The sequence below is a fragment of the Octopus sinensis genome, linkage group LG10 (genome assembly GCF_006345805.1).
Source record: "Octopus sinensis linkage group LG10, ASM634580v1, whole genome shotgun sequence".
In the NCBI taxonomy this organism is placed as follows: domain Eukaryota; kingdom Metazoa; phylum Mollusca; class Cephalopoda; order Octopoda; family Octopodidae; genus Octopus; species Octopus sinensis.
Window position 1 is genome coordinate 20,749,022 of NC_043006.1, and position 14,875 is coordinate 20,763,896.

Here is a 14,875-nt window from a genome sequence, read left to right on the forward strand (position 1 = left end):
TCTGTCGAAATTTAATTTGTTTTGAAAACAATAAAGAGTTTATCAAAATGATTTTGCCATTATGAAAATGGTGTTCAGGACATAAATTAATATAAAATTTTTCTGGAGGGCCTTTAGATCCTTTAAAATGGAGATTTTTTTAACCCTTTAGTGTTTAAACTGGCCATATCTGGCCCAGATATTCTACATGTTTTATATTCAAACTGGCAATATCTAGCCTCTCACACCTAACCTACAATGTCATTCGAAATATAAACAATCACATCGTTGAAACCTCAAAGCTATAAGATAATGCATGATTAATTCAAAACAATTCGAGTAAAAAAATATTACATTTAACAGAGTAATCTGAACACTAAAAGGTTAAACATAGGACTAGGGGTGGTTTCAGGCATGTTGGTATCAAAAAAGTTAATAGTGAGAATACTGTGGAAGAGGGAGACCCAGGAAGATGTGGGACAAAGTAGTGAAACATAATCTTCAGATGCTGAGTCTCATGGAGGCGATGACAAATGGCCGAGACTTCTGGTGACTTGCTGTGCTTGAGAAGACACATGAAGCTAAGTGAATCATAGTCGTAGCCAGTGCTGGTGACATCTGAAAGGCACCCAGGCCAGTGAAGTGTGAGAGGCACCTGTGCCATTGATGTGTGAGAGATACCTATGCCAGTGATGCATGAGAGGCACCTGTGCTGGTGACACATGGAGTGCATCTGTGCTGGTGAGGCGGCCAGCTGGCAGAACCATTAGCAAGCCGGGCGAAATGTGTAGCCGTATTTTGTCTGCCGCTACGTTCTGAGTTCAAATTCCGCCGAGCTAACGTTTCTGCCAGTTCGCCGCACCGTTGTAACATACGGCGTAAGTTATGCATTTTCGAACATGGCAGAGCCCATCCCTCCCAGGTTTCACCACAGCTGGCAGAATCATTAGCACGCCGGGCGAAATGCGTAGCAGTATTTCGTCTGCCGCTACGTTCTGAGTTCAAATTCCGCCGAGGTCGACTTTGCCTTTCGTCCTTTCAGGGTCGATAAATTAAGTACCAGTTACGCACTGGGGTCGATGTAATTGACTTAATCCCTTTGTCTGTCCTTGTTTGTCCCCTCTATGTTTAGCCCCCTGTGGGCAATAAAGAAATAGATACATAAATGGCACCTGTGCGGGTGCCATGTAAATGACACCCAGTATACTCTCTAGAGTGGTTGGCATTAGGAAAGGCATCTAGCCACAGAAACCAAGCCAAAACTGACTGGAGCCTGGTGCAGCTCTCTGGCTTACCAGCTCCAAACTGCTTTATCCATTCCAGCATGGAAAACACATGCTAAATGATGATTATGATGAAGATTTCAAAGCTACAACTATTTTTGATGCTGACCATTTTAATGAATAAGTGCAGGCATGGTAGTACAGCTGCATGGTTAAGCTGTTCTCTTTCCAACCATGTGGCTTTGGGTTCAATCCCATTGTGTGGTACCTTACACAGGAGTCTTCTACTATAACCATGAGGCAACCAATGTCATGTGAATGGATTTGGGGCATGGCTGTGTGGTTAGGGAGCTTGCTTCATAGCTACATGGTTTCGGGTTCAGTCCCACTGCGTGGCACTTTGGGTAGGTGTCTTCCGCTATAGCCCCGAGCCGACCGAAGCTTTGTGATTGAATTCGGCAGGCGGAAGTTACTGCCGTGTGTGTTTATGTGCGTGTGGTGCTTGTGCCTCTCCGAAAGAGAGAGAGAGAGAGAGGGGAGATTAAAAGAAACCCATCATGTGTTTGTGTGTTTGTATCTCCCTGTTTCGACATTGTGTTGTGATAGTTATAAATGAGAGTCACTGCCTTACAATCGGTGTTATTCATTTCCAATATTATGAAAACGTCTTTCTTATATTTTGGGATAGACATTTTCTTTTTCTTGCCAAATAAACACAAGCTATATAAATTCGTTCCTCACTCATTTCTTATTGTTCTTATTTTATCTTATGTCCATTGTCTGGAAATCTTTTGTGGCTCTTCTATCCCACATGTATCCTCCTGTTCTGTTAGGTCCATTCTCTAAACAGAACAGGAGGATACACATGGGATGGAAGAGTTGCGGAAGAGGTCACAGATGGGTGATGAAAAATTTCCAGACAATGGACATAAGATAAAATAAGAACAATAAAAAACGAATGAAGAACGAATATAGAGCGTGTGTGTTTATTTATGAAGAAAAGGAAACTGACTATCCCGGAATATAACAATGGAATGGATGGTAGCACTCCATCGGTTACGACGACGAGGGTTCCGGTTGATCCGAATCAACGGAACAGCCTGCTCGTGAAATTAACGTGTAAGTGGCTGAGCACTCCACAGACACGTGTACCCTTAACGTAGTTCTTGGGGATATTCAGCGTGACACAGAGAGTGACAAGGCCGGCCCTTTGAAATACAGGTACAACAGAAACAGGAAGTAAGAGTGAGAGAAAGTTGTGGTGAAGGAGTACAGCAGGGATCACCACCATCCCCTGCCGGAGCCTCGTGGAGCTTTTAGGTGTTTTCGCTCAATAAACACTCACAACACCCGGTCTGGGAATCGAAACCGCGGTCCTATGACTGCGAGTCCGCTGCCCTAACCACTGGGCCATTGCGCCTCCACTAGAATATAACAATATTTGTTTCAACACACGATTTCACATCAGGAAACTTGCAAAACAAATTCATAAACGAAAAACATGTCTTGTTGTCAGAAAATATTACCTTGGTTGGGAGTGGGTGGGTGGGTGTAAATGGCTATAGAAAATCATCTGCTTCAATCAATTCTGTCTCTGACCCATGCAAAAAAAACATGGAAAAATGGACGTTAAAATAATGATGATTGATACATCATTTAGTGACTTGTTGGGTAAATTTTCAATAGAATCTTTCCATGGAATAGCAAGCAAGGCAGGTGAATTTTAGAGATAACTGGTTGTACTTTTACTGTTACTTTTACTTGTTTCAGTCATTTGACTGCGGCCATGCTGGAGCACTGCCCTTTAGTTGAACAAATCAACCACAGGACTTATTCTTTATAAGCCTAGTACTTATTCTGTCGGTCTCCTTTGCCAAACTGCTAAGTTATGGGGACGTGAGCACACCAGCATCGGCTGTCAAGTGATGGTGGCGGGGACCAACACAGACAAACACACACACACACATATATATATATATATACTAGCAGTATCGCCCGGCATTGCTCGGGTTTGTAAGGGAAATAACTATATAAGCATATTTAAAGAGTTACTTCTCTTATATAATAGCAAAAAATGCATTAAAAATGGGAAAAAATGATGGTAATTTTTTTTTAAATCGTAGACTCATTGTAGATGCGTGCTAATACCCAGAAGGGCTCGATATAATCACGACTATAAGATACCCGCTTTTGGTTAAATTGCACCGCAAAATGTGGGAGTAGTTAGGAATCTAAATCGTAGGAGCAGACACACAACTTCACTTTTATATATAAAGACTAGCAGTATCGCCCGGCGTTGCTCAGGTTTGTAAGGGAAATAACTATAAAGCATTTTTAGAGAGTTATAGCCAAAAAATAGAAAAAAAATGATGGTAAATTTTTTTGAGAGTTAAAAAAGGTGGAGTTGCGTCCCCTAGACGGTCTGTGGTTTGGGTTTCTGATTCTCGACCCCATGTCGAATTTATCGATTTTTTTCAGACTGGGGGAACTTTTCAAAATTTTCGCTGCGTTAGTTTTGAATTATGACATTGGGCTATGTGTGTGTCAAGTTTCATCAGAATCGGTTGAAAGCCGTGGTCAGGGTGAGGGTACGAGAAAACAGACACACAGAAAACGCACAGACAAACTGCCGTTTATATAGAGAGATATATATATATATATGACGGGCTTCTTTCAGTTTCCTTCAATCAAATCCATTCACAAGGCTTTGGTCGGCCCAAGGCTATAGCAGAAGACATTTGCCCAAGGTGTCACGCAGTGGGACTGAACCTGGAGCCATGTGGTTGGTAAGCAAACTACTTACAACACAACCACTCCTGTGCCTATATCTTTTCTACCAATTTTTTTGTTTTTTTTCATTTGTGGGGCTAAATGAAAGAACAGTGTCCATGGCATTCACAAAACTTCCAAGACTTATAAGTGGAACTGATGCTGTTAATACTGATTAATACTGATTCGAGCTCACAACCTCACGATCGTAAGCTCGACACTCTAACCACTGAGCCATGTGCCTTCACAAGCCATTATAGGAATTGTAGAAAAAGCATAAAGAGGAGACAGCATGCCTGTCAGAGAGGCTGAAGAGAGTGATCTTTTACCACTCAGTTAGAAAGCTCCTTTCTAATTACACTTTTTAGATGTATGGTGCACACAGTTCTTGTAGTGATGACGATGAAGGATTTTAGCTCCTTACTTGTTTTTCTAAAATGCACCATAAATGTTCAGTAATATTGAGATCTGGGGACTGTGGTGGCCAGATAAGATGTTCAACTTCACTAGAATGTTCCTTGTGCCATTCAGTAACAACTTTAGCTGTGTGAATTGGTGCATTATCTTCCTGAAAGATTGTGTTTTCCCCCCGGAAACAGTTCCGCAACCATAGAATGAATTTGATGAGATAAAATGCTCTTAAATACTCTTGACTATTAATTCTGCCATGAAGGGAAACCATTGAGCTGGTGGATTTCCAAGATATACGTTTTATGTAGTTTGAGATACATTTTGTCTTTTATGGCTGGTTGTCCTTTTTGCTGCCAACTCTACAGAGCAACTTAATCCTTCAGCATTTAAACCAGCCAAATCTGGCCCAAATTTTCTACTTGTTTAATGGTGAAACTGACCCGATCTGGCCTCACACACATATTTTACAATGTTTTATTTTCAGGGACTTAAAGAAAAAAATATTCGGGCGAGATCATTGCTAGTGCCACTAGACTGGCTCCTGTGCAGGTGGCATGTAAAAAACACTATTTGTGCGTGGCCATTGCCAGTACCACCTGACTGGCCCCCGTGCCGGTGGCATGTAAAAGCACCCACTACACTCTCGGAGTGGTTGGCGTTAGGAAGGGCATCCAGCTGTAGAAACTCTGCCAGATCAAGATTGGAGCCTGGTGCAGCCATCTGGCTCACCAGTCCCCAGTCAAATCGTCCAACCCATGCCAGCATGGAATGCGGACGTTAAACGATGATGATGATGATGAATTCTAAAAATAAACAATCACATCATCGAAATCTTAAAGCTATGAGATAATGCATGATTAATTCAAAACAATGCGAATAAATAAGCATTACATTTGAAAGAGTAATCTGAATGCTAAAGGATTAAAGTTGTTCAGTGTTTCACATAGAGAACTGGAAACAAACAAAATTAAGTAGGAAATCTTCAGTTTGCAAAAATTCTGAAACATGCCAGGACAAGTCAGGCAGCCCCAATATCCTTTCATGGTAAACTGTAAGCCATTGTTTACAAACCAGCAAACCTAAGGGCAACACACACCCATACACAAGCACGCGTGCACACAAACACACACACACACACACACACATACGATGGGCTCCTTACAGCTTCATTCTATTGAAACCACTCGCAAGGTTTCGGTTAACCCGGGGCTACAGTAGAAGACGCTTGCTCAAAGGATTGAACCAGGAGCTGTGTGGCTGGAAAGTGAGATTCTCAACCACACAGCCAGGTAAAGAAAAGAACTGCTTTTGTAGGACAATAAATATAGAGCAGTGAAACGAGTCAGAAATAAATAAATAAATAAATAAAAATGAAAAATAAGACAATAAACTAAATGAAGAACAACACCAAAAATTTTGCTTAATTTTACCAGAACAACATCATTCTAATAATTGCTGGATGGAACTGCAACAATTCCATTTTCACACTGACCATACGAAAACCAGACTATTGTTCTAAGTTTTGGTAGCTTAGAAGATATACTCTTTTACTTGTTTCAGTCATTTGACTGCGGCCATGCTGGAGCACCACCTTTTTAGTCGAGCAAATCGACCCCCAGGAATAATTCTTTGTAAGCCTAGTACTTATTCTATCGGTCTCTTTTGCCGAACCACTAAGTTACGGGGACGTAAACACACCAGCATCGGTTATCAAGCGATGTTGGGGGGACAAACACAGACACAAAAACATATACACATACACATATATATACATATATACGACGGGCTTCTTTCAGTTTCCGTCTACCAAATCCACTCACAAAGCTTTGGTCGGCCCGAGGCTATAATAGAAGACACTTGCCCAAGGTGCCACTTTCTTATTTTACTTGTTTGTCATTTGACAGCGGCCATGCTTGAGCACCAGCATAAAGGGTCTTAGTCAAACAATTTGACCCCAGGAATCATTTTTTTAAAACCCATCACTCATTCTATTGGTTTCTTTTGCTGAACTGCTAGGTTATGGGATGTAAACACACCAACACTCGTTATCAAATAGTGATGGGAGGGGCAAACCTATAGATATATACAACTATACATATATATATTTGTTGTGCAAAATTTTTTTATGTGAAATCGTGTGTTGAAACAGATATTGTTGTATTTCAGAATAAGATTAAGATTAATGTAATAAATAAATAACACTGAAGCAAAGTAACACCAAATATATAGTGCGTGTGTTTACATTGGCTAAACTGGCAAATTGATCATTCCGAAATACAACAATATACATATATATGTATTTATTACACACATGTGAGTGAGAACACTGAGATATTTTTGGTATCTAACATATGTCAGAAGCGCTGCTTCTGATTGGTCAATCCATGGTGATGACCCGAGGTCACGATGACAGCACTGCTTCTGATTGGTCAATTCATGGTGATGACCCAAGGTCACGGTGACGGCACTACTTTTGTAATTCATAAGTTACAACTAAACGTGAAGAATTTAGTTATTGGGTTAATAAAATATGGTCATTTATTCGTGTGTAATAAATAAAATACCAAACTCATTCCCTATGGATACCGTATTTATTACAACGAGTGGCTTGTAATAAATACGGTATCTATAGGGAACTCGCTTGGTATTCTCTCTGTATCAAATGGATGTCTTATAAAACTATTCCGCATATACAGTAACAGTCATATCAACAATCCAACAAACCCCCATCATCAGCTGTCCCACAGATATCACTATGGTTTCAACACCTGGGCAGTACCACTCAATCTGGTGGTGTCAATAGCACTAAAATAAGTGTCATATATTTGACAGACTTCTTTCAGTTTCCGTCTACCAAATCCACTCACAAGACTTTGGTCAGCCTGAGGCTATAGTGGAAGACACTTGCCCAAGGTGCCACACAGTGCAACTGGACTTGGAACCATGTGGTTAGGAAGCAACCTTCTTACCACACTGCCACACCTGTGTCTATCCACACAGTTTCTTTTTTTGCTTTCTCATATACAAGCTAACTTATGTTTGGAGCCAATGCTGGAGCTTCTATGTAGACACTCAATCTGTTAGAAATTACAGCTAAATATCCTACAGACTTCAAAAATTTTGGATAATGTAATCATGGAGTGGCTGTGTGGTAAGTAGCTTGTTTACCAACCACACGGTTCCGGGTTCAGTCCCACTGCGTGGCACCTTGGGCAAGTGTCTTCTACTATAACCTCGGGCCGACCAAAGCCTTGTGAGTGGATTTGGTAGACGGAAACTGAAAAGAAGCCCGTCGTATATATGTATATGTATATATATATGCATGTGTGTGTTTGTCCCCCTAGCATTGGTTGACAACTGTTGCCTGTGTGTTTATGTCCGCGTTACTTAGTGGTTCGGCAAAAGAGACCGATAGAGTAAGTACTGGGCTTACAAAAGAGTAAGTCCCGGGGTCGAGTTGCTCGATTAACGGCGGTGCTCCAGCATGGCCGCAGTCATATGACTGAAACAAGTAAAAGAGTATGGTGATGATAACGCATTGGTGGTGGTGCTAGTGATGGTGGAGATAATGTTGGCGTGTGTTGGCGATGGTGATGAAGGTATTGATGGAAAGTATGATGGATGGGACAAAAACTGGTTTGTTGCAGAGTAGATACATAGCAATTTTGCATTACATAAGGGTATGTGAGGGGGGGGGGTCAGGGTAGAGAGATAAAGACAGTGGTGACTGAAATATCAGAGCAGACCCTCAAGGTACAAGAAGGTGGGGGTAACAGAAGATCAGAGAGGGTGAGTGGGTGAGGAAAGATTGCAAGAGGAGTGGTGGAGAGTGGGGGAATGGTTAGAGATAGGGTTAGGGGTGAATAAAGGGCAAAACGGGTTTGTTGTTGTTGTTGTTGTTGTAGAAAAGATACATGGTTACCTGGTAATGCATACAAGTGGGTGGGAGTAAATGCAGTGGAACTAGGAGAGATAAAGATGGTGGGAATGAGGTGACGGAGCATACCTCCAAGATGCAAGAAGAGAATATAGGGATCTTTTCGGTTTGACCAGCAGTTTTTTCTAGCGGTGTCATATGAAGTTGTCATCCATAATTATGACCCTAGTATCGATCTATTGCATTTCAATCTGTTTTAGGGTTAGGGTTAGTTAGGATTAGGGTTAGGGTTAGGGGTGGGGTGTATTATTTTCTTCACGAATGTAAATAAACCCAATCTGTTTCTTAAACGAGGGACATATTCATACGGCACAGAATGTTGTTTACCTCAATGGACGTCAGTGATTGGTTGAAATTGCAGAAATTGAAGAAAAAAAACAACAAATATCTTACAAACTATAGAATTTTCTCCATAAAGCCAAGAGAAAAAGATGTTTTATAAACACATTCTACCAGTATACGAAGTCTAAAATTTTTTAGTTTCCTAGAAATTATGTTAAAAACTGCTGTTCAAACCGAAAAGATCTGAATATAGGGGACAGAATACTAGGAATGGTGGATGGGTGGGTGAGTAAAGATTGAAAAAAAAATAAATAAGTGGGGTGGAATAAAGAGTGAGAAATGGTTAGAGATAGAGTTACGGTGAATATAGTGAATAATAAACTGTGAAGGAAGGGTGGTTGACAGAAAATATGAGATTTTAGGAAGGTGATAAAAATGAAAGATGATTGTCAATAGAAGTGGTGCAGGGCAGACACAAAATAAATAAATAAATATATAAAAATCCCTACCTCGGTACTTCAGCTGGTTGAAATCCTTTAGAACATCAGAATTTACCATTGCTGGGGAATCCCCAACATGATGGGAGCCCCTCCGCAATAACACAGCCTTTTGGTTGATTGGAGCCGATTCCTTTCCTCCGAGTCTGAAAGATGACAGAGAAAAGAACAGTGATTAGGACCCGAATTTAATTATTTAATATTTACAGTTGAAAAGGTCTCAAATGACTGAAACTGGTACTGAAATGTTCTTTATAAAATTATTTTAGCCTTTTCTATCTTGACTTGTCTTTTCATATATATGTATGTATATATATATATATATATATATATATATATATATATACAGGACTCTTGACATGTTCAACAAAGCGTGACGCCTAAACCAATCAGCTTAAGTAATTGAGTGATACTACACACTGATTGGTCAGAATACAGTTTGCAAAACCTAGCAATCTGGAGCCTACACAGCTGTATTTAAGGCACAGATTTAATCATCTCGCTACAGTCAAAAATTGTGAAGCATGACTGTCACCACTACTACATGAACCTGAAGATTGCAGAATTTAATGCATGAAAGTACTAGTTCAATCAGAATGAACATTTAACATTATTATATTATATTATATTATATTATATTAAATATATTATATTATAAATCATATCATATCATATTATAAATCATATCATATCACATCACATCACATCATATATCATATCATTATAAGATTGTAAATAAAACGTGAAAATCAGACAAGGTTGGAATTCCTTTTATTAATTATCCTTCCATACACAATCACACACACCCGTATATATATTCTATATCTATATATATATATTATATATATATATATATATATATATATATATATCAATGGTACTGAAGTTGGAAAACCAGTTTTTATTCTGGTAACTTTCTATAGGAGTTTATTCTAAAATACTAAAACTTGATGTTGTGTCATATACTCTATGACCTTGTCAACTACAGCTTTATAGCTCTCAATTGCAGTTCACTAACGAGGGGTAGAGAGAGAGAGAGAAGAGAGAGGAAGAGGAGAGAGAGACGAGAGGATGAGGAGAAGAGAGAGAGAGAGAGAGAGAGAGAGAGAGAGAGAGAGAGAGAGAGAGAGAGGAGAGAGGGAGAGAGAAGAGAGAGAGAGAGAGAGAGAGAGAGAGAGAGAGAGCGAAATGGAGAAAGTTTAATAATCCCTTCCAGAACATCTTCAACCAGGGTTTAATGTTGAGACATATCCTTGCAAATATGTTGTAAAGATTTAAGATAGTTCTTAAAAAAAAAAAAGAGAGAGATCTACTTACATTCCTGAAGAGGCATCATATCCCTAAAATCAGAGAAAATCCAAGAAAAAAAAAAGGAATTAGGTTAAAGCCAAATCAAGAGAAATTTTCAGCAAACTGGAAATAGAATATTATCATCATCATCATCATCATTATTATTATTATTATTATTATGGTGGTGGTGAGCTGGCAGAATTATTAGACACCAGGGGAAATGCTTAGTGGTATTCCATCCACCTTTATGTTCTGAGTTCAAATTCCGCTGAGGTCGACTTTGCTGTTCATTCTTTAGGGGCCGATAAATTAAGTACCAGTAAAACACTGACTAGTCCTTCTCCCAAAATGGCTGCCCTTGAGGAAAAATTTGAAACCATTATTATTATTATTATTATATTATTATTATTATCATCATTATTACTATTATTATTACTATTATTATTATTACTATTATTATTATTATTATTACTATTATTATTATTGGTATAATTCGATAGGGTTGTGATATCAGGGTCAGTACTGCAAGCTAATAAAACAGTTATCAATTTTAAAAGTTGGGTCACTGTTTATAGACATGAATTGTATTCATCATGCGGTTAGGTGATCTGAGCAATCTGTGAGTTAGACATTTACTGGGGACAAGACATAAGCTGTCAAGTTGTTAGCAGGTTATTCAACGCAGCAAAGGGCAATGTCATCTATACTCGTATTGAATTTCATAAATGAAGATGGTCTCTAATGGCAACTCTTGCAATAGCTCCAGTGGTGTTTGTTTTAGTGCATTCAGTGCTGTTTACTGAGATACCTATTTCTTTACTACCCATAAGGAGACAAACAAGGACAGAAAAACCGATTAAGTCGATTATATCGACCCCAGTGCGTTACTGGTACTTAATTTATCGACCCTGAAAGGATGAAAGGCAAAGTCGACCTTGGTGGAATTTGAACTCAGAAAGTAGCGACAGGCGAAATACCTATTTCTTTACTACCCACAAGGGGCTAAACACAGAGGGGACAAACAAGGGCAGACAAATGGATTAAGTCGATTACATCGACCCCAGTGCGTAACTGGTACTTAATTTATCGACCCCGAAAGGATGAAAGGCAAAGTCAACCTCGGTGGAATTGGTGGAATTTGAACTCAGAACATAATGGCAGATGAAATACCTATTTCTTTACTACTCACAAGGGGCTAAACACAGAGGGAACAAACAAGGACAGACAAATGGATTAAGTCGATTATATCGACCCCAGTGCGTAACTGGTACTTAATTTATCAACCTCGAAAGGATGAAAGGCAAAGTCGACCTCGGCGGAATTTGAACTCAGAACGTAACGGCAGCCAAAATACTGCTGAGCATTCCGACCGGTGTGCTAATGATTCTACCAGCTCACCACCTCATACTGAGATGCTACTTGTGGTGTAATCATTAATATACTCCAGCAGTACAACTTGTGATATTTTCTTGTAACCCGCTCAGTGATGTCAAGCAATGGTGTCATAAATTACTCTTAGTGATGTTTGCTATAGGTACCTTCCAATGGATCCCTTCAGTGATTACTGCATATGCAGAATATAAGTGTCTTTTTGGTGCATATGTATGTATGCATACACAGACAGATATACACGGTGAGCTGGCAGAAACGTTAGCACACCAGGCAAAATGTGTAGCTGTATTTCGTCTGCCATTACGTTCTGAGTTCAAATTCCGCCAAGGTCGACTTTGTCTTTCATCCTTTCGGGGTCGATAAATTAAGTACCAGTTAAGCACTGGGGTTGATGTAATCGACATAATCCGTTTGTCTGTCCTTGTTTGTCCTCTCTGTGTAGAGCCCCTTGTGGGTAGTAAAGAAAGAGATATACACACACACAGTTATTTGTGTGTGTGTGTGCACAAATGCATGTATGTGTGTGTGTGCACATTCATGTATGTGTGTGCATGCATATGTGTGTGTGTGTGTCAGTGAATGTAATCGAACTTACAGTAGCATCTCGCAGATCATTTTCAAGTAATTTCTGATGTAACCCTTTCTTTAATACTTTCAGTTGGTTCAGGACATCAGCACCTGAAATAGAAGACACAACATCAACTACACGACATAGACAGGATTCTGAAAAACGTATGCCACCATCAACATCATGAAACAACAAATAAATACCTATAGATCTTAGCAGTACAATAATGTATATCTTTGTAGTTTGACATACTGAAGTTTGATTCGCAACTGAGAGAAAAAAAATTTGCATGAGTCACAACTGTGAGGTGAAGATACTGAAGGAGGCGAGCTGGTAGAATTGTTAGCACTCCGGGCGAAATGCTTAGCGGGATTTCATCAGCCGCTATGTTCTGAGTTCAAATTCCACCGAGGTCGACTTTGCCTTTCATTCTTTCAGGGTCGATTAAATAAGTACCAGTTATGCACTGAGGTCGATATAATCGACTTAATCCGTTTGTCTGTCCTTGTTTGTCCTCTCTGTGTTTAGCCCCTTGTGGGTAGTAAAGAAAGAGATATACACACACACAGTTATTTGTGTGTGTGTGTGCACAAATGCATGTATGTGTGTGTGTGCACATTCATGTATGTGTGTGCATGCATATGTGTGTGTGTGTGTCAGTGAATGTAATCGAACTTACAGTAGCATCTCGCAGATCATTTTCAAGTAATTTCTGATGTAACCCTTTCTTTAATACTTTCAGTTGGTTCAGGACATCAGCACCTGAAATAGAAGACACAACATCAACTACACGACATAGACAGGATTCTGAAAAACGTATGCCACCATCAACATCATGAAACAACAAATAAATACCTATAGATCTTAGCAGTACAATAATGTATATCTTTGTAGTTTGACATACTGAAGTTTGATTCGCAACTGAGAGAAAAAAAATTTGCATGAGTCACAACTGTGAGGTGAAGATACTGAAGGAGGCGAGCTGGTAGAATTGTTAGCACTCCGGGCGAAATGCTTAGCGGGATTTCATCAGCCGCTATGTTCTGAGTTCAAATTCCACCGAGGTCGACTTTGCCTTTCATTCTTTCAGGGTCGATTAAATAAGTACCAGTTATGCACTGAGGTCGATATAATCGACTTAATCCGTTTGTCTGTCCTTGTTTGTCCTCTCTGTGTTTAGCCCCTTGTGGGTAGTAAAGAAATAGGTATTTCGTCTGCCGTTACATTCTGAGTTCAAATTCCACCGAGGTCAACTTTGCCTTTCATCCTTTCAGGGTCGATTAAATAAGTACCAGTTACGCACTGGGGTCGATATAATCGACTTAATCCGTTTGTCCTCTCTGTGTGTAGCCCCTTGTGGGTAGTAAAAAAATAGGTATTTCATCTGCCGCTACATTCTGAGTTCAAATTCCACCGAGGTCGACTTTGCCTTTCATTCTTTCAGGGTCGATTAAATAAGTACCAGTTATGCACTGGGGTCGATATAATCGACTTAATCCGTTTATCTGTCCTTGTTTGTCCTCTCTGTGTTTAGCTCCTTGTGGGTAGTAAAGAAATAAGTATTTCGTCTGCCATATGTTCTTTTTATCACTTAGGGAGAAAGGCAGTGCCCATGACCCTTTAAAGAGAGGCCTCTGAAAGAGGTGAGAAGGAGAAGTGGGGAAGGTCTCTTCAAACAAGAAGCCTGGAATGTTTGCAACAGAGTAGACTCTGTTAAAGGCATCCAAGGTGCCTGGTGGTGGTGGGAGTGGTGTCAAACTGGATGACTGATTAAGTCTATTACCCAAGTAGGCCATGGTGGTATTTGAACTCAGAACTCAAAGAACAGGATTAAACACCACAAGGCATCTGGGGTGTTCAATCAGGACTAACCTGGGGTTGAAAACAACATCTCAATCATTTACATAAAGTTTTATAAAAGGCACAAGATGTGTAGAGTCATGAGGATATGTAGCATATATATATAAAGCTTTGTAATAAGTGAAGCACATGGAGTGGTTGGCGTTAGGAAGGGCATCCAGCTGTAGAAACATTGCCAGATCAGACTGGGCCTGGTGCAGCCTTTTGGCTTCCCAGAACCCAGTTGAACCGTCCAACCCATGCTAGCATGGAAAGCGGACGCTAAACGATGATGATGATGATGATGATGATGATGTAATAAATATAAGCTGTGAAGAGCCAACAGGACATATAATAAACATAATAAGGTATATAATATATATATACATATAAGGTGTATAGAATCACTAGGGTATAGATATATAATGGTATATAATACACATAAGATGACCAGAATCATTAAGGATATGCATACAGGATATTTTAAAAAAGATGACCTTTTTGTTGTTACGACGACAACACTAAATATGATGTTTATAATGATGACAATGATGATGATGATGATGATGATGATGATGATGATGTAATAAATATAAGCTGTGAAGAGCCAACAGGACATATAATAAACATAATAAGGTATATAATATATATATACATATAAGGTGTATAGAATCACTAGGGTATAGAT

General features: G+C 39.5%; 1 protein-coding gene across 4 annotated transcripts in view; it reads right to left on the reverse strand.

Moving 5' to 3' along the window:
* LOC115216579 (centrosome and spindle pole-associated protein 1-like) overlaps positions 1-14,875 on the reverse strand; it is a 138,754-nt gene that overhangs the window by 27,766 nt on the left and 96,113 nt on the right. For 3 of the 4 annotated variants that reach the window (XM_036506336.1, XM_036506334.1, XM_036506337.1), the window contains 3 exons: positions 13,028-13,110; positions 10,416-10,438; positions 9,111-9,244 (listed from right to left, as the gene is read on the reverse strand). In XM_036506336.1, the coding sequence (XP_036362229.1) occupies positions 9,111-9,244; positions 10,416-10,438; positions 13,028-13,110 (240 nt within the window). Of the gene's footprint in view, positions 1-9,110; positions 9,245-10,415; positions 10,439-12,375; positions 12,459-13,027; positions 13,111-14,875 lie in introns of all 4 variants that reach the window. The other variant, XM_036506335.1, reaches the window with a different exon arrangement.